The sequence below is a fragment of the Mytilus galloprovincialis genome, chromosome 8, assembly GCF_965363235.1.
Source record: "Mytilus galloprovincialis chromosome 8, xbMytGall1.hap1.1, whole genome shotgun sequence".
NCBI classification, from domain to species: Eukaryota; Metazoa; Mollusca; class Bivalvia; order Mytilida; family Mytilidae; genus Mytilus; species Mytilus galloprovincialis.
This window is the reverse complement of record NC_134845.1, coordinates 49,413,323-49,433,553: the sequence shown is the minus strand read 5'-3', so window position 1 is coordinate 49,433,553 and position 20,231 is coordinate 49,413,323. Positions and strand designations below refer to the sequence as shown.

At 32.1% G+C, this 20,231-nt stretch overlaps 2 protein-coding genes across 3 annotated transcripts; one reads left to right on the top strand and one right to left on the bottom strand.

The window, feature by feature from the left end:
* Nucleotides 1–771: 771 nt before the first annotated feature.
* LOC143042122 (mitochondrial import inner membrane translocase subunit tim16-B-like) lies at nucleotides 772–7,361 on the bottom strand. Of its 2 annotated transcripts, none has more exons than XM_076214378.1 (4): nucleotides 7,207–7,361; nucleotides 6,139–6,333; nucleotides 3,865–3,987; nucleotides 772–2,859 (listed from the first exon to the last, which is right to left on the bottom strand). In XM_076214378.1, the coding sequence occupies exons 1-4, from the start codon at nucleotides 7,207–7,209 to the stop codon at nucleotides 2,746–2,748; spliced, it is 435 nt and encodes a 144-aa protein (XP_076070493.1). In that variant the 5' UTR covers nucleotides 7,210–7,361; the 3' UTR covers nucleotides 772–2,745. The 2 variants fall into 2 exon arrangements, with proteins under 2 accessions (XP_076070493.1, XP_076070492.1); XM_076214377.1 differs by lacking the exon at nucleotides 7,207–7,361 and adding an exon at nucleotides 6,939–7,079.
* A 324-nt stretch (nucleotides 7,362–7,685) lies between these two features.
* LOC143042121 (leucine-rich repeat-containing protein 59-like) lies at nucleotides 7,686–19,339 on the top strand. Its single transcript, XM_076214376.1, has 7 exons — nucleotides 7,686–7,850; nucleotides 10,180–10,239; nucleotides 10,912–11,175; nucleotides 15,601–15,673; nucleotides 16,488–16,640; nucleotides 18,081–18,131; nucleotides 18,607–19,339. The coding sequence occupies exons 1-7, from the start codon at nucleotides 7,761–7,763 to the stop codon at nucleotides 18,831–18,833; spliced, it is 918 nt and encodes a 305-aa protein (XP_076070491.1). The 5' UTR covers nucleotides 7,686–7,760; the 3' UTR covers nucleotides 18,834–19,339.
* Nucleotides 19,340–20,231: the final 892 nt, after the last annotated feature.

The following is a 20,231-nucleotide window of genomic DNA, read 5'->3' as shown; positions in this document are numbered from 1 at the left end:
TTTTCTCCATCAATTGGGTAAGAATCGGCATATCCACTGGGGGCCCCACTGAATGCCAAGAAGAGGCCTGCTCAAGAATTCCCCAAAATATCAAATTTTCACCCCCCCCCCTTTTTCCCCCATAATCCTTGCAACACTCCTGAAATCCACCTCTGGATATATGTGTATGTATATTCAGGTGTTGTTATATAAAATTTATCATTTCAAACCTCTACCATGTCTACATGAAACAAATATAGCAAAAAAATACTATGTGCTGTATCAAAACTTGAGGACTATAAAATTTTGAAACGGCAAATTTCAATAACATAATATTTATAATTTCATGCCAGTACTGCACAGTACCGACTATACTGGCCTCTGGTTATACCCTCAAGGACTAACATTCCACCAGCTACCTTTATTTTCATTTTTGGATACAACTTACAAATGACTTATTATTGGAAAAATATCCATCCATATTGCAGTTTTGGTAATCTATGTATTTCATGTTCAAAATGCAGTATGTTTTAGTCGGTGCATCAAGTATAGGGTACATACTTTTTAAGCTATGATAGTAAATTAAAGATAAGATCACTTTAATGTTTTTAATGACCATGTCAAAAAAGTGTTAAAGGTTGTTATGGCCACATAATTTCTGTATTGACTTACAATAATGTTGTAGTAGCGGTCAACTTGTGAACATTTTGAAATATTCTCTACTGGACATGTATTGTCTGACAACTGTATTGTACATCACATATCAATGTATAAAGAGAAACTTGTTTCATAAAAAAACATATTTATTTCTTTACAACTGACATATTGATTCAAAATATCACTCTCCATTTAATAGATTATCATTATCTAAAAATTCAATACACATTGTCAAAAATAAACCAACAATTAATATGGAATTCAGAAATAAGACCATTAGAACACATGGCAAGCCTCTGTAATAACCACACTGTAATATGTATAGCTTTACACACCATGTACTTAAGAAAACATTGAAGCAAAGCCATATATCATGTATATACTGACAGACTTTAGAAACAACACACAATTTGTTTTTTTTATTTTTTCAATACACATTATGCATAAAACATGTAAAATGCTAAATTGAATATAAAGTTAATTTATTTCTTCATCGTCTACATGGTCTAAGGTAAGTTTGGAATTTGAAAGTTGAATTGATCATGTCACGCTTAAAGTTTAAATCATGAGGTAAGCACTTAAAAAAATCTATTCCGAAAGGAGGACGGGAAGCATGATCAAAAATGAAATGAATATAAGTCATTATTTGACAAAAAATGAACAAATACATAAAATATGTGTTGTGTTTTTATAGTCTGTCAGTATAATATTCAAGCAAAATCAATTAATTGGTCAACAAATCTTATAATCCACAAGTATTACTTTTATTTCATATTTTACTTTTTTCAATTATAAATTAATTGGTTAAATATAAATATCTGGATTGCTATAAGATACAGGATCAAAGGAAAGTATTTTTCAATTGTTAACATGTATATATATTGATACTTGTGGGGTTTTAACATTTAGAGAGACTTTTTTTTCAGTGATTGAATTTTATGTCATTGCTCATTTACACTCTTAAAATAATTCAAGTTTAAATCTATCACAATTGTTGCCATGAATTATGGAATTAAATTGATAAAAAAGATAAGGATTACATAATGAAAATGAAATTTCCATTTTACCACTGATCAAATATATTTTGAATATATATTTAGCCTGTTACAGTTATTTCTTTTAAAGTATCAGAAACTCTCTAAAACTAATCAATTTTTAATGTAGAAAATTATATTTGTAGTTTAATTTAATGTAAGTTCCATTATGTCAGAGGTAATAAAAGTTAAGGAAAATATAAAGAGATCTGACCTTAGTAAATTATAAAATTTCTGGTCTAGAGTGGGGTGCGCATATTCGCCGGGGACACAATTTCGCCGTTTTAATATTTTGATGTGTAAATACTTCAAAAGATGGCTTAAATGGAAGAAATATGCCTGTGACTTAGATTTTTATAACAAATATGGTTATTTTTTAAACTACGACAAAATTGCGGCACTTACCGCAAAGGACCGAAAAACGGACAACGATTTTCGGCCAATTTCCTGAATGAAAAACACGATTTCAAAGAAGTATTTCTTCGTAAATTTTTTATTGATTGCCCGAAATTTCAGTTCTGTACACCTTTAAAATGTTGATTTGAAAAAAATATTGTTTAAAGCTGCAGTTATTTGGGTTTAAATAGATATATAAAAACGGTGAATATGTGTCCCCCATTGACAAAACATCAGGCAATTGCAAACACCCTTAAATCTAACTTTTCAGATGATTATTTTCAAACAAACACGTTTTCAAGCTTAAGAATATTTTGCATTTGAAGTTATCTTCATATAGAAATATCAGTATACTTCAAAAACATATAGACCTGAACATAAACTGTAGAAAACATGGACAGATATGGCGAAAATGAGCACCCCACTCTAGCCTCTTTCTAATCAAATTGTACAAAGCAAATGTTGACTACATGTGTACCTGTTTATTTGTCAATCTTATTCATACAGATTTAATGATAATGTATGATGTACAATGACAAATATCCTTCCATTCATTCAAGAACAAATTCATCAACAATTGTATATATGATATCAGATGATGGTAGTTTTCTAAGAATGTCCTGAACGGAAGGCATTCTCTGTTTTTTAGTAGATTCACTATACACTAAAATAATTTTTGTCAAGAAGGACTATCTTGACTTTTATTGTCTGTTTCTATTCTCTTTGTTTCAGTGTTTATATCTTTGTCTTTGTCTTTCATTTCCATGTCTAATCTTTCTTTTGCTCTCACAACCTGAAAAGAATTAAAATATTAAATTTTTTGAAATTGCAAAAATTTAACATTTTTTTCAGGAATCAAAATTTATTAAGTTTAGTACATGTATGTATGCTATTTTAAAAATTGTTCATCTGGGCAGATAGAAAGAAAGTTTAATATTTTGTGGAAATATCCTTTAACTGACAAAAGTATTTATTTTTATTGAATTTTATTTCTTGGTTTTCCTATACACTTATAAATCAAATGATGAGGGTAAAAGAGTGAAACAGTGTGATTGTCAATAGCTTCAAGTGATGACTCTGGCGTTCAACTCATGAACATACACACAGACATTTCATCTGTAGTATACCACTCATGTATGATAATTTGTAAAATATTACTTATCCTCTTAATTACAAGAAAACAAAAAGCTTGTCAATCAAAACATGTTGTTAGAATTAGTCACAACTTCTGAAAACTATATCTAAAATTGCTGTACAAAGGGAAATAACTCTTGTATTATTTCCATTATTCTGAATCCCAACTTTCCTGTCTATACCAATTTTGAAAAATTTCTGACAGCACAAAGTCCGAATGAGTTCAAATATACAAATGAGTTCTAGTACATACATACTTGATGTAATACTTGTTAGATATAAATTCTCATAAAACTGCAGAATGAATGCGGAACATCATAAATATTGTCTCACTGTGATATGCATTTGATTTTGTTAAATTGGTATAGCCAGGAAAGTTGTGATTTGAATTGCAGAAACTATAAATCCTAGGGAAATTGTACATCCGATCATGACTGTACATTGTGTAAAAGGGAACTAGTTTTGATCATTATGGTTGATTTGATTTGTGGTGTTTTAATGCAACTTTTAAGCAACAGATTTAGGTTATTTTGTGGTGGCCAGTTTTTATTGTTGGAGAAAGCCGGAGTGCCCCGAGAAAACCATTCTCTTTTCTGCTTTATGACCAGGTTGTTGTTTCTTTGACACCTTCCTCATTTCCATTCTCAATTTTAATTGTACTTACCTTTGATTGTATATAGAGGGACCCCCCTTTACTCTTATCGTTGACTTGAAACAAATGATCATAATTCTTCACTAGACTTTCATAATCTACATCTTCTTTTACATTTAATATTTGTCTGGCTTCCTGAAAAAACAAATGAAGAAAATATGCAGTTTTGGCAGTTTAAATAAAATTTCAGATCAGTAAATTCCCAAGAAAGATATATGATTCAAGACTTTATAAATATTTATATTCTCTCAGTACAATAGTGTGCTACAATCATGACAATGACCAGTATTTAAGTCATAATTTAAAAAAAAAAAATGAATATGAAGAATTTAGAAATTTATATTAATGCATTTATTAGACCATTAAGGCATTTCATTCCAATTGGCAATACAAATATTTGTCCAGGATTAATAATAAATTTGTTATAGAAAGTTGGATATTTCAAAGATAAAAATCTGAACATGTATGTGTGTTGGTCAATGCATGTAACCCCTAGTCTTTGATCATTGTTGATAGATTTGGGATTTTGCATAAATCAGTTTTTAACAATGTTTAAATAAAAACAAAATCTATATATATATCCAAGCATACACTTATTAGCATATTAATATATTGTAATAAAAAATCATAATATCTAATAAAATTTGTAGATTTAGCTAACAAAGTCCTTATGTTTGTATCAAGTAACATTCATTTATATATAGTGGAATTTTTTTTATCGTTAAATAAGCTACAATTAAAAATTGCTTGCTAGTCCCTCTCTATGATTAATATTAGATAACTCTGGTTAATTTCCCAATCAATCTATTACATGTATGAAGGGGAGATAAATAAGTTGATTTTCATTTATAGTCTTTTTTTTTTTAAATAATGAACGGTTCTTTATATTGGTATGTAATCATTTAAACCTTTCAAATTTATGAAATTATATTCGTACATCAATGTTTTTCATGTTTTTGATACACCAATAACAAAAACTGAAATATGTTGAATTGATACATTTTGTAATTACCGGTATTCAAAATTATATCAGAAACCTATACTTAATTATAAAATAATGAACCTTTTAAAAGGAGACAATACTCGCACATTTTTTTTTTAATCAGCACATAATACAAAGGAATGTCACTCTTGCATACAAATGTCATATCAATATAATTAATTAACTGTGCATTCATGCTCCACCTTCAATGAAGATTTCAAATTATAAATATAACCAAAAGTTGTTAATCTATAGGATAGTGAAGACTAATGAAAGCTAACCCACTGTAAAAATATTTCTTTGAAATTTTTTAAAACTTCCTCAGAAAAATGCTTGAGACACTTGACTTTCATAGCTCATAATTAACATTTTTACACAATATTTGAATAAAGTTGTAAGAGATTATTTGTTTCTCAAAGTGTAAGACGCAATAAAAATCGTATGCTTGCAACATCTTACCCAAATACAGATTTAATTAAGTCCTGAACATTTCGACATTTGTTTGTTTATTTTCAAAAATACCGGTTTGTAACAAAACACAAGTAAAAATGTACATTGTACATGTTAAGATCCGACTAAATACCGATATCCCGATATCGTCAGGTAAATATGCTACACTTATAACATCATTTATGTTAATGATACAAATTACAAGTTCAAAGAGTTAGACCTAGCATTAAATGGTATTCAAGTGACATCATGTGATCTGACCGCGATCTCATGAATTTTTCTTTACTTGGGCTAAAACTAATTACAGTTAACAAACATGACAAAGTCATACATGTTATAGTGGGGTTTTTAAGTATGTTTTATCATGTTTATAGAATCCAGCCCTCATTCATGACAAACATGATAGGCTTATAAGTACATATCATCTTATAGACTCTTACTATCAGACAAAAGTCAACAATATTAGGTAACCTGAATGGTTTTCTTTAGAGTTAGAATGATCAACTTCAAAGATCTACAAATTAAATTATCCCAGTATTTGCATATTTTTAATAAACAGTAAAAGTGACAGGTTTACAGAGCAAACGATAATTTCTGCATGTACATAGTCGTTTTTTCAATGGAATTGTTGTCTTTTTACCAATAAACATGATAAAAACATGAAGCTTGTGGTAAAAATATCAAGAAAATGTTACAAAACACTTATTAAAGTGATTACATTCTAACTTCTAAAATTACTTGTTTCAGTAATTTTAAAAAGCCTGTGTGAAAATTTTTAATATTTCACAGAGCTCTACAATCACCTGTTTAAGTAGTAACCCTGACTGATCATAGACCTCTGATAAATAATGTACCTGTATAGACATTCCAGTAAATGTGTCATTGATAGCAGCCTTTCTGGCTTCTTGTTTAGTTTGAGAAGAACCTGATTGTCCTCCATGTCGATTTGCAGCATGTTTGTAAGCTTGATGTTCCTCTCGCACAGCTCTCACAAAAGCCCTTCCAACAACTTGGGCCCCAGCAGTAACAATCTGTATAAGGTATTTTGCCTGAAAAAAATAGTAGACAATATTGTTATGGCATACAAATACATTTGTACATATCTACCTATGACAACGAATACAAAATCACTATGTCAATATGGGTTACAATCAGTGGCTGATCCAGAACTTTTCATAAGGGGGGGGCCGCTGACTGACCTAAGGGGGGGCCCACTCCAGTCATGCTTCAGTGATTCCCTATATAATCAACCAAATTTTTCCCACGAAAGGGGGGGCCCTGGCTAAATCTAGTTTTAGAAGCTCTAAAGAGGCTATGCTCCTAACCAGACTTAAGCAAATCTTCCAACAGTGGTGACACACCAACATTATAGAGCATGTAGAGAAGAATATAATGCCTGACCAAAATATCTTTGCTGTTTATTTTGTATTGCTGATTATTCATCATGGACAATAAAAATATTATCTTCTCATTATCCATGTTATCTAAGTCGATTATCTACTTAGCCACACTGCATCTAACATACCAACAAATATATGGTTTAATATCAAATTAAAATTTGAAAGTATTATATAAAATTATATTAACTTCTTGAAAAGCTTCATGTTTTATTTTTTACATACTTTTTCATCTGTATGGTTCAATTTTCACTTACCATCAACATACTCATGATAATTCAAATGTTATACTTTAAAAATTGCACAAATGATAATTCACTCTTTAATTATGCCACAAATTACAGTATGGTGTAATAGTTTTGTGATTGCGTGATCTAAGCTGCGTATCTATTACGAAACAAAATGATTTCAAGGTCGTGAAGAGAAAATCATCACTAATTAGCATTGTTATTCAATTTTCTTGTATTATAATGGTTTGGAATATGTGTGTGAGAGTTGCATGAATTCAATTATAAACGAAAATACCATAGAAATAGCTTTTTGATAAAGATATAAAGCCTAAATGTGCGTGTGGGTCTTCTCGAAATTCACATTTCGCATGTCAAGATCAACAGGAAGCTTAAAGACCGAACCTTCGTTCCAATCAAACGTTTTAAAGATCTCCTACAATAAACAATAGTCATGTTCGGTTGAGATTTTACCATGAGCAACCTTAGTACGATGTAGCAAAGTACATCATGATTAGTTTGTTCGACAGCTCACCAAAACGTGCGAAAATATAGAACTGGAGAGAAAAGTGTGTTAGTGCCAGTAAAATTATTCAGTACAAGATTATAAATATTTTTTTGTTATTCAGTCATGATTTGAAAATGATTTATGAACCATTTCTTTTAATTTAAAATGACCGTTGCTGGCTATGATCTTATCTGGGTATTAGTTAAATATAAAAATAGTTCGGCAATGAAAAAATATGAAATTGCTTTCTCTATGTTCAGCATTACGTGTTATAAGTGTCATTTCCGGTGTAGAAATTGGTGACGAATTCAACTTTCAGTTTTCAATCTCTCGCAGCTGTCAGAATGCCGAAAGAAAATTTAAAAGATAAATTAGAAGGAAACGAATTAGACCTTGGTTTGAGTAATTTGACAACTGTTCCCGTCAAAGAGCTGGTTAGTCATTCGATACTTTGTCACCAAAAAGAAAGTAATCTCATTATTATAGCATTTTTCCAACTAAAATAGAATTTGCAGCTAAATGATAGCATCAAAGGCATAAACCTTGCTATTAAATAGAAGCAAATAGTTAATTTTTGTCAATTTTACTAATTAAAAGATATTATTCAAACCAGTCAGACTAAATAATTCAGGGCTCACACTACTTCAGAATTATAGGGAGAAGTGACTTCTCTTTTTAAAACTGATAGGGAGAAGTGGTGAGATTTGAAAGAGAAGTGCTCATTCGTGCAGTGCGCTACAATGTTTGGATTTTACAATAGTATAAAGGACCATACATGTATGTAAATAATGTTCTTTTTATATTGTTCAATTGTCGATATCTGAGTAAAACGATTACAATATTAAAGTAACATTTGAAATTAAAGTTGTTTAAGTTTAACTAAGGTTTTTGTGAGAAACTGCCAACTAAATATCTAGCACTAAAAATAAAAAAATATTTTAAAATATGTAAAGAAATTATAACATATCAATTACAATTTAATTAAAAATTATCTTGTGTATGAAATTCAGTGTTTCTCATAAAAAAATATAAAAGCTATTAAGCTGGGCCATAATATATTGATATAAGTATAATAGTCTCAGAGTTAAGCAGCTTTAATCAATCCATAAAAATATAGGGAATTATATACACCAATCAATTAGATGTAACCAAAAGTCTCTTAAAGCGTGTGGAATGCGTAATTTTTCCCTTTGGGATCAATATTCTTCTGTCAGCTGTGCCATCCATGTGGCCGTAGTAATTATTGTAAAAGTACGGATTTCGGTCATAGCTGGTCCGGTTCAGATCCGTAGTTTAGAAATCGGTCAATGGCGGACGAATCCTAGAAAATTTACAAAAATAAACAATGTTTGACAGGTTATTTGGAAAGGAACATGACGTTTTTAATGCAATAAATGGATTAAACATTTACTGGAGGCAACCTTTATCACGTTTAAATGAAGTAACAAACTTATTTTGCCTCCGAAATTTAGGTTGATGTACGTTTTCGAGTAACAGGCACCGGAACTTGCGGAAATGCACGAAGTGATAAAAGTTGTATTTTTATCAAATAAACTGCTACACACTGCGAAGACAATGCTTCAACCTCTTTTCTAAAGATAGTGAATCGTTTATGTCTGAATTTCTTTAATTATCAATAAAAACTTGATGTTTCATCAACTTGGTAAAAATTGAAAATGTCCGATGACGGAAGCGACTGAAAGCCAGTATCGTCAACAACAGGGCGACTTGTTTTCGCTTTTGGGGGTCGGGGAAAGCGAAGTGATTGTCGGGAAAGCGAAGTGATTGTCGGGAAAGCGACTTCTTCGCCCAAGTCGCCTGGTAGCGTGAGGTTACCTATGTGTTTAAAATTTTGATAAAACTACAAAATCACAATTTGTGACAAAACTTCCAATTTGCTACTCAAATAAGTGATTTAAAAATCACTCATTTAAATAAGTCCCCTGACTGAAAAGGAACGTTTACAGTGGCGGATCCAGAAATTTTCATAAGTGGGGGCCCACTGGCTGCCTAAGAGGGGGCCCGATTTCGTCACGCTTCAGTGATTCCCTATATAAGCAACCAATTTTTTTCTCAAAAGGGGAGGCCCAGGCCCCCTGCCCCCCTCCTAAATCCGCCTCTGGTTTACAAGAAATATCATCGACACTGAGGAATTCATAACGCTTGTTTGGTCTTGTTTCTTCGTCTCTTGATGGGCTTCCTGCAACATGAACTTTGCTTTATGTCTGTGACGTCATTATCTTGGCAGATAACTGGTATACAAATCAAGAAACTGAAAAGGTTATTCGCCTGTGAATAATATGGTTTTTCACCACTGGTCTAAATTTTTAGGGTTATTCGTCATGTGTTCTTCCTTCCTTGCAATTGAATGAAAATTGCATTCAATTGCAAGGAAGGATGCACACATGACGAATAACCCTAAAAATTTGAAATTGAATGAAAAGTTAACTGAAATATTCCATATCACGTGATAATGTTTTACCCAATAGAATTGTTTCAAATATCATGAATATATGCAAGGTATGATAAAAAGGATTAATTATTGTTAGGTGTACTTAAAAAAATATTTAGCAGTTCAGGCATTTTGTCAGGACTTATTTAAATGTCACGAAGTCTGATAGAAAGAGGTAATGAAAAATGCAGCTTGATCTATATAGATACAATTGGTCAAATTCTTTCATCAGGTTCCTTTGACTTCAACTTAACTTACATGACTTAGTTAACTAGGTTCGCTTGTACATGTTTAATTATTTTATTTTACAGGCAGCCATACCAAAAGCTACAGTATTGGATTTATCAAACAATGTCATTTCAACTTTACCTGTAAGTAAAACAACAATGTCATTTCAACTTTACCTGTAAGTAAAATAACAATGTCATCTCAACTTTACCTGTAAGTAAAATAACAAAGGCAACTAAACATTTCCAGTAAGTACTGTTGGTACTGACACATGACTGATAATCAGGGTGGCTGTATATTGTTATTGTAAAATATCAGCTGAAAGTCAGTGAGCGAAGCAAACAACCTCAAAATGGGTTCATATTGTATCAAGCAGCTGATATTTTCACACACAAATCCAAAAATGAGAAAATTTCAACACTACCTGTAAGAAAAATGACAATGTCATATCAACAGATCTTTAATCTGAATAACATTTTAGCAAAGTCATCTCAACAACATATATAAATAAAAAAAGAATGTCATCTTAATATTAACTGCAAGTGAAGGAATGATCTTATGCACAGAAAGACATTCTTACATTAAAGGTAGAAAGCTTACATTATTTTTTAGTTTGCTAGCCTATAAAGCTATAAAGGGCCCCAAAAATTACTAGAGTAAAACCATTCGAATGGAAAAACCAACAATCTAATCTATATAAAAAAAAAACCATCTGAATCACATCAACAAACGACAACTTCAGAACATCAGATTCCTGACATGTATGACTTGCTGCTTCATAATTCTTTTTGTTGATTTTTTATTTTATTTTTCAGGATCCATTTTGCACACTTGTTCATCTAGTCAAGATTGATCTTAGCAAAAATTTACTAACAGAATTGCCACAGAATTTTGGAAGTCTACGCAATTTGCAACATCTTGACCTACTTGGGAACAAATTGAATGTTTTGCCATTAAGTTTTTGGAGATTGGAAAAATTACGATGGTTGGACTTAAAAGATAATCCTTTGAAAGACGAGCTGAAAAGAAATGCTGGAGACTGTTTAAATGAGAATGAATGCAAAAAATGTGCACAAAGGGTAAGAGTTGACAATAAATGTTATAGTCCGGCCGATCGGTGAAAAAATTGCTCAAATAATGAGGAAAGCACCAGTTTTTGCATGATGGTACATTTTTGTGTACTTAGCAATATTAGCTATGGACCCACCCTCAAAATTCAATATGGCGGCTTATTTCAAGATGGCTGCCGTACGTTCTAAAATATTTTCCAGTAGTACACAAACCACAGTGGATTTGATGCTGGAAGCACAAAAATCAACATATTTGAATGACTTGGTGTACTTAGCAAGATTTTGTTTTGGTCTATCTTTGAAATACAAAATGGCGGCTATTTTCAAAATGGCCGCCTTAAAAAGGAGCAAATATTCATTATTGAGAATTGACCTGAATATAAGCATTTTATTGATATATAGTGTCATTTAGTATCTGTCCTTTTTTATTTTGCCTTGCTTGTCATTTCATACACAAAGTAGTAGCCTTCACAAAAAGCTGCAGTAGTAGCTTTCATTAAAAGCTGCACTATTTGTTGTCTTGGGTCACACATAAAAGCTGTGATTTGAGATATCAAACTGTGAATTGAAAATCATTTAAACACATATCAGTGAAATGGCAGGAATTCGGGACAACAAGGACAAGAACATTGAAATGGCAGAAAATTTAACACTTGGGGATATGTAGAAACCCACAGCTGAACTCGGACGCTTTAACAGAGGACAGCTCAGAAATGACTATTAAACAATTGTACCAAGAATTTTTAGCAGGTAGTAAATTTAATACCCAAAGAACAGCTGAGATTACCGCAATATAAAACAGAGCGAATCATCGCAAATTGATAAAATATGTGTTGGTCTCATTACGTTTCAAGCTGAACAGAAAGAGGCAATGCATATTAATAACGAACAGATGAGAGCAATATCTCAGCAACTTCAGCAGTCTGAAGACATAATAGACCACAGTAATTGCTTGGCGGAATTGATGGTCAGACCAATAAGATATCCAATGCTGTTGTGAGACGAATGGACAAGCTGACAACACCTGAGGAAGTAGACACAGTTCAATTTAAAAGTGCATTTGAACAGCAGGGTACCTTCCAACAACTGGTATCTGTTGTAAATGAATGAGTGGACAATCGAAATAAAGAAGTTAAAATTCCTGCAATGGACGCATCATCTAAGCCAAAATTTGACCTTAGCCAGTACAACGCAAGTTTACCAAAAGTACACAACAAAATCCATGCCTTGGGTCTTTCCCCAATTATAGTTTGCATGAACCAGCAACCGCGCCAACACTGTTGCAGGTGTCTTCACCTTAAGTCAAAAGTCCTATGTCAGGGTTTTTGGCCCTGCATGAAACAGTTCAAATTATTCAACAACAATCTCCAATTAAGAACATACTAAAACCCTCTAGTACTTATCAAGGATACCAGCAGCAGGCTTATGTGTCGTCTTACGCACACTTACCATCTACTATGAGTCAATAATATTTGGTTCAGAGCAGCACACCATTACAGAAACAATTGAATGCAAGAGGATTCTATCAAGTTTCTCCAATGCTAAATGCAGTTCCTACTTACGGTATCATTCCCGTCGAGTCAATGGCAAATCCCACATTTATCACTCCAATTATGACAACCTCGTCAGCTCCTGGAACTCTAACAGGCTTCCCATAACAGCAAGCACTCCACTGGCCGGTCCAGGAAAGGGCAGAGGAAACCAAAAGAGTGTGGTAACACCTCTTCTTCAGACTCCTCTTTTAAGAGATAATATACCCGATGGCAAGAAAATTTTGGTGCAAGGGACCAGAGACGAAGCCCACAGCTCCCAAAAATTCAAAAAACTCAATTGGAGAGGATCCATGACTTGGGAGGCGTTCATTTGCCAATTTGAACGATTTGCCAGTAGATGACAATGGGAAAAGAGAAAAATGTGTGTAGGCCCCATATTGCAGGCCGATGTTGGCTTTGAGTACGCCCGCACAGATGATGATTCCAAGGCCTTAAAAAAGCATTCATTTGGAGCAGCACTTCAGCAAGAAAGACGACCAAACCTGATTGGAATCGAAGCATTCCATCGAGAATGTAAAGACAAAGATTCTTCAAGGCATGTAATAAAGAGGAACCCAGAAAATTTCAACGAGGCGTTGGATCAACTAAAAACCTCAATAGCAAACAAGATGGCGATATATGAATCAAAAAGTGCCAATTATAACCATCGACAAATCTACTTTGCTGATGGCGCAGTATCACCGACCGATAAAGGAAATATGAGCAGACCTTTGGATAATGAGGGGCATAACCTCGCACAAATTGTCACAAAACTAGCTGATATTATGCTTTCAACTAATCAGCATAGCCGTGGATTGACCGATCAGTATAACCTCGGATCTTCTGATCAAATAATCATGGAAGATCACCTGATCAATATACACATGGAGGATCTCCTGAGCAATACATTCTCGGTAGATCGCCTGATAGATTACACCCAAGCTTAATGCCTATCGATCAGCAACACACCCACTAAGCTAGAGATCATATAGTCCCCAAAGACAACGGTTAGCATCTCCACGGGCAAACTCCAGAAATCCCGGTTATTTCAGACAACAATCACCTTCACAAGGATACGGAACAAATCAAAGTGCTACTCCAACAATGGAGTCTTTAAACAGCAAAGGGTCGGGCCAGTAGGCCAACGCACGATTCCAAAGTCCATTGGCCATGAAACATCACCTCATCACAAAATCGAACAGAGGCCCACGGCCTCGTCCGATATTGTCATCAGACGAACCATTTGAAAGAGCTTAGCAGAACGAGGTACTATACATGACCAGAATGTGAGCATGATTGTGGACACTGCTGCAATGATAACATTAGTAAATGAGAAATTAATTCCGGCAGAAAATGGAAATTTTAAGAACATAACGCTACGTGGTTTGTGTTAACAGCTTGTTATTGGGAAGACTATAAAGAACGACTCTCGACATTAATAGAGTAAACAGACGATGTTATACTTAGGCTAGATATTTTGGACATACTGAGCGCAGTAATAAACCTGAGTACTCCCACAATTACCATCAACAATAAAGTGATAAATGCGGCATTTGTTAACGGTGGAAACGTGATTTCAACTCAGCAAGTTTGCATAAAACGAACCATCACAGTTCCACCAAACTCAGAAATGACTGTTACCATTAAAACTAATAAAAGTGCTGATCAGGAGTGCATTTTAGGACCATGCTCGCTGAATAGTTGCGAATTGGTTTCGCACGTCGTTGGGAAAGGAAATAGTAGCCCCTTAACCATTTTAAATGATGGGAATCGCCTATTCCGCCTATTGATTACATAGAACAATTTGACGATGTAGTGCGTACGGCAGATGAAAACGCGATAAGTGACGTAAGACGTTACATTGAAGAGACACGAGACAGGGTGCCCTCGGCACTGCCTCAAAGTTCAGATGAGTTATCTACTATTCCACCACATTTAACCGACCTATATTAACGTTCAATCGACTCGTTTCAACCTATTTCATTCCAACCATTAAAACTGAAAGCGTTTAAAGAATAACATGTAACATATTGATTAACATTTTGAATTTCACTATTTATTTTTGTATGTGCAGCCATATTTGCAAATGTATGTGTAATAGAAATAACCAAAATATTTTTTTTTATATTTTAAAATTAATTGATAACAAATTCAAGAACATGAAGTCCATTTTTGAAGAATCATAACTTTAATTTCCGAAATTATATAGAATACCTTTAGGACAATCTTGATTTTTATACCGTTTTTCCGCCATCTTGAAAATGGCAGCCATATTGGATTTTTCAGAGTGGGTCCATAGCTGAAATCAAAGGGTATATAACCAAGAACTACTATGCAAAGTTTCATGCTTTCCTCATCAAGTGAACAATTCTGCTCTATATCTGCACCAATCGGCCGGACTATTATTGTTGTGTTTTTGAATAGTTTTCCATTAGTTGTAACGTATGATTTAAAATTTAATTCTATATATGTTTTGGCACACAATTTTTTTAAGGTAGACTGCCTTGATCATTTGTTGATAGATAATCCAAAAGTATATTGTGAATTTATTGATATTGGCAGGTAAAGATAGACCATACACCTAAGTGTTAAACAAATATTTTCCATAGACATGTATGTAGCGGAATCAAATTTTCACAAAATCATTTCAACAAGAATGAATGAATCGATATAGTCAAATAAATCACCATACTTCATATGTACTCTTACAAGTATGACCCCAAAAAACAACTTTAAATGTTACCTTGTACACGTTTTATCATTTAGATAGAACTTCAACATGTTCAATATACATTATTTTCTTTCTTTCAAAATGCGCCATCTAAACGAAAAATACCTCGACCGTTCTTACAACTCTCCAACATTCTCCTGTAATTTCCAATGGATGCATTTACTTTTTCAGATATTAAGGTACATGAAAGATCTCAATTCAGAACTAGAAAGAGTAAAACAGAGAAGGCTTCAGAAAGAAAGAGGTAAATCTTCAGAAAATGTATAGTTATTTTCTGAGTTTGTATCTGCTTACCTCAACAGAGCTTCCGAGATAAGTGTTTTTTTGAAGGATTGTGTTGCTCAGTCTTAAGTTTCGTAGTCTTTCATTTTTATGGTTCAGTGACTGAAGAATGTTTTTTTCTTCTGTTATGAACAATAGGATAACTATTTTGTATTTAGTACCATTTCAAGTGTTGACATTTGTCCAACAGATTGATGGTATCTTGGGTAAGTGCTTGCCTTGAGTGTAATTAACCCCTAATCAGGTCAAAACTAAAACTTACTATTGAGTGTAATCAACCCCTAATTAATCAGGTCAAAATTAAAACTTACTATTGAGTGTAATCAACCCCTAATTAATCAGGTCAAAATTGAAACTTACTATTTGCTACTTATTGCTAAGAATGTGTCATAAAGGAGTGAGAGCAAAGACTAATCTGCTCAGAGACAGAATTATGTCTTTGGGTAGTGGTACATGTCTTTGGGTAGTGTTACATGTCTTTGGGTAGTGTTACATGTCTTTCAGAAGACTTCTACTTTCTGAAGTACCCTTTGTCACATTAGACGAAATGTTAAAATGTAGTAAATTTGTTGTGTTTTACTTTATATAAATCTAACTGGGAAAATAATGGTATGAACCATTAAGTTGAGTTTAACTGCCACGTTTTTAGTTATATAATGTTATTCATAACTGGTATCATGATCATGGTTATATCATGTATATAGTGCTTACAAAAATAACAATTTTTTTCTCCTTTAAATATTTTAATTGCACAACAAATTTGTTTGTTAATATAGAACTAGAAAATTTGCAAAAAGAGAAGGAAGAAAGTGAAAGACAGCAAATAAGAAATGAAAGAAAAGCTGAAAAGGAAAGGAAGAAGCAAGAAAACAGAAAGAAGTATCAGACTGAAAAGGAAGAAGATGAAGATACACAATCATCAGAAGAAGGTATGTATTATTTATTTGTGGCCACAAATTGAAAAAAAGTCAGACTGACATGTTGTTTCTATATTGTTAGGCCAAATAAAAATATATGTGTGGTTCCAGTTACCATGGTTACCCTAATGTCCCTAGTTTAACATACGATTTTTTCCAGATTTTCACAATCAAAAATAAAAAAAATAATAAAATTGGTGACCTACCAACCTTATTTTTTAAAAGGATGTAACTGGAACCACACAAGTCATATATTTTTATTTCGCCTTAGATGTCAGACTGATTTGTTTGGATACGGTAAAATCATGCCAGTGCCTATACAAGAAAAGTTCAAATTTAATTTCTTTTCTATAAATTTAAAGAGTGTTGCCCCTTGGAAATATTAATTATATTTGAAATTGCATTGTGTTTGCTGTCTAGCCTTCATTTTTCCTAAGATCCTGAAGATATTTATAAAAAAAAAATTGATCAGAAAACTTTAAATTGTGTCCAGTGTTGAAGCATTGCCACTGACTTTCTTCAATAAGGTTGATGACCCCTTCTGTAGCCATGTGTATTATGAAATTTTCAAGTGCAATAGTATCAAAACAGTAAAGATAATAGATATAAGAGATGTGCCTTTTTGTACATATACCATACAAAGCAATATAATAATTGTTTTACTGTATTTGATAACTACTAAATGGGGATTTTGTGGCAAATTTCATGAATATAGCCAAGATATTTGCAGAAAATCAACTGACGTTTATACAGAGATTTTCGTTTCAAAATTTTAAAATATCATGAACATAGATGACCTTCCTGTTTGTCCATGATGTGCTACCTTTTTTTGTTTCCAAAAAATCCTAAACAACTTTTACATTCCAAAAAACCTCACGCTCAATCACTTAAAATCGAGCGCACCCTAGAGTTTCACTTGAAATTGTCAATAATTATATTTGTTTTAACAAAAATCTTAATTTTTAAAACTTCTTGTAAGGAAATCATTGCTAGCACTGCATGCAGTAATCCTCTATCTAACAAACACAATTTTTTTCAAATATTGCAGTATAAGTTGAAAGGCTGTATAAAATTTACATATGGTTAGCATTTAAACAACACATGCAACAGAAGAGTACATACATGGCATAATCCATTATAGATATTTTATGTATTTAGTTTAATATTTAAGGTGGTACCCAACACCTTCACTAAAATTAATTTGTCTGGTTTAATTTTCATAAAATTTTGACAAAGTATTTATTGACAAAAATATAAAAAAATCAAAAAATTTGAACCAACCAATTTATCAGAAAAATATCACTGGTTATATAGCAGTTTGACAAACACTAATTTTTATCATTGAGAAGCTTAATATGTTTAGCTGATTTCTGATTTACAGAGTTATCTCCCTGTAGTGTTAGGTACACCTTAATAGAAGAATTTTTTTTATTATTTCAATTCATTTTTTAGGTGAAAGATTTGATAGTGGAACAAGTAAAAGTGCAATTAAAGTAAAAACAGGTAACCATAATTACTATATAAGTTATTTATAATTGTTTGAATATTAATGGTAAAGAAATTGTATATCAATTCCTTACACCAAATAATTACAGGTTCATAAATACCAAACCAAAAGGAACAGTGCTTTTCTTGATGTCTTCAACATATAGAATTATGTTTTAAAATTTTGATGACGTTGAAATAGTATCAAGGAGAGAAACTTTTCTTGTTCCACATGTTCCAGTTTGTCAATTCCCTGTTTAAGAGTCTAATGCAATCTTTATAATAATTTTGAAAGCATCTACCAAACGTGTTATGGATTGGCTAATGAATGTAGTTAACAAATAATAATTGACCAATGTCATGGATTAAGTCAAAATTTCAACATTCATAATGTTGCAGAACTTATACCTACATTTTATGAAGAAAAAACCATGTGAACCGAATTATTTAGTGTTAGTTAAAGGCTTAATTTTTTTTTTATGATCTTTTTTAGCAACTGGTGGCAGGCTTTGTACAAAGGTTTTATTATCGTTGTTCATGACAGCTTTATTCATCATTGGAATGATATATGTAATATCAGTGTATTGTGAGAGAGAGAAAACGGACCAGATTTGTAAAGATTATGGACACACTATTGTACGAGAAGCAAAGCATTTCATTTGGGGAATGGAGGAACAATTACAGGTCTTATACCGTTTTATTCAAAAAAAGATTAAATAGTGACCATTAATTGATATTATTGTAATAATTGTATTACAACATTTTTTTTTAAAATGGTGCAAGGTCAAGCAGAGAATTAAAAATAAGAAAATAATGTCTTGTATTTAAGTTTATATTATCAAGTGTTGGAATATTCAGAAAGATATGGTTCATTGCCCCTATCAACATCTTTAGGACAATCAATAGAGAATAGTAAATAAGTATGCTAATAGTCAGGGCTATTCCAAAAAATAAATGTATTGTTGGTTGGAAGGCACTTTTTATTTGAACCTACAATGCATAAATTTTTAATTTGGATTTTTCCTTTAAATGTTTAAGCAATTTTTCCCAAATAACCATGACCTATCAAATTTTTGATAATAGTGCCCTCCAATTCCCCCATACAATTATTTCTGGAAAAGCCCTCAGCATCTTTTATGATTGATCAATGGACATACACAAATATGTCATTGGTTACATTATAATTCAGAACAAGATCTACGTATTATTATTCAGAGAATGTTAAATAATATCCATAGTGAGTGAAAAATTTGAAAGCTACAATTTTACAACATTTTGTTGTTTTGATTGAAATATATCATTAGTTTCAAAGAACCTGAAAACTCATGAGCCTTTTACTTAATTTGGACCTTTTTAAAAGTATAATGTTATTTGATATGTGTATTTCTGCATGCATTGTAAGTGTACAAACACAGGTTGTGTAAATTCAAATAATACATAGTTTCAAAACAGATGATTTTATTTTTAGGTAACTAGCTTAGGATGCAGTTTGTGTTAGATATTCAGGTCATTTTCAAATTTATAGAAACTTTTGTTAATAACACTTTTAGTTGCCAGTAACTGGCAGCTTATGTTTAGATAATTAGATTAATGACCAACAAACATGTAATTTAACTTAAATATTTTCATTGATATTTATTGATTTGCATAAATATTATTATATACTATTTATAATATAATTTTATGTTTTTGATTATTAGCACATTAATATTTTATTTAACCAGCTCATGTTGAGTTGTCAGCACATTTTTTGTTCTAGGATTGAACAATTTATAAAAAATACAAGATACTAGTGCCATACTCTGATACTTAAGTATATGTTTAAAGATTTTTCTAATGTTTTAAATGAATGTTTTGTATTTCATATATATGTAATGGTCCAATTTACATTATGTGTGTACATATCAGAGAATGTACTTTTTTTTAAATTTTAAGATTCTGTGGCAAAGGTAAACATGTCATACATCCAGTTAGAGATACTACAAATGAGCTGGGTCTGATAAGCATTGACCTTATGCAAGTTCATGTACACATGTACATGTATAAAGTCTTTGGGGATTTGAGAACCTTCAAATGCGAGGTAAAAGATGAATGAATTTTGGGCCTATGTTGTAGGGT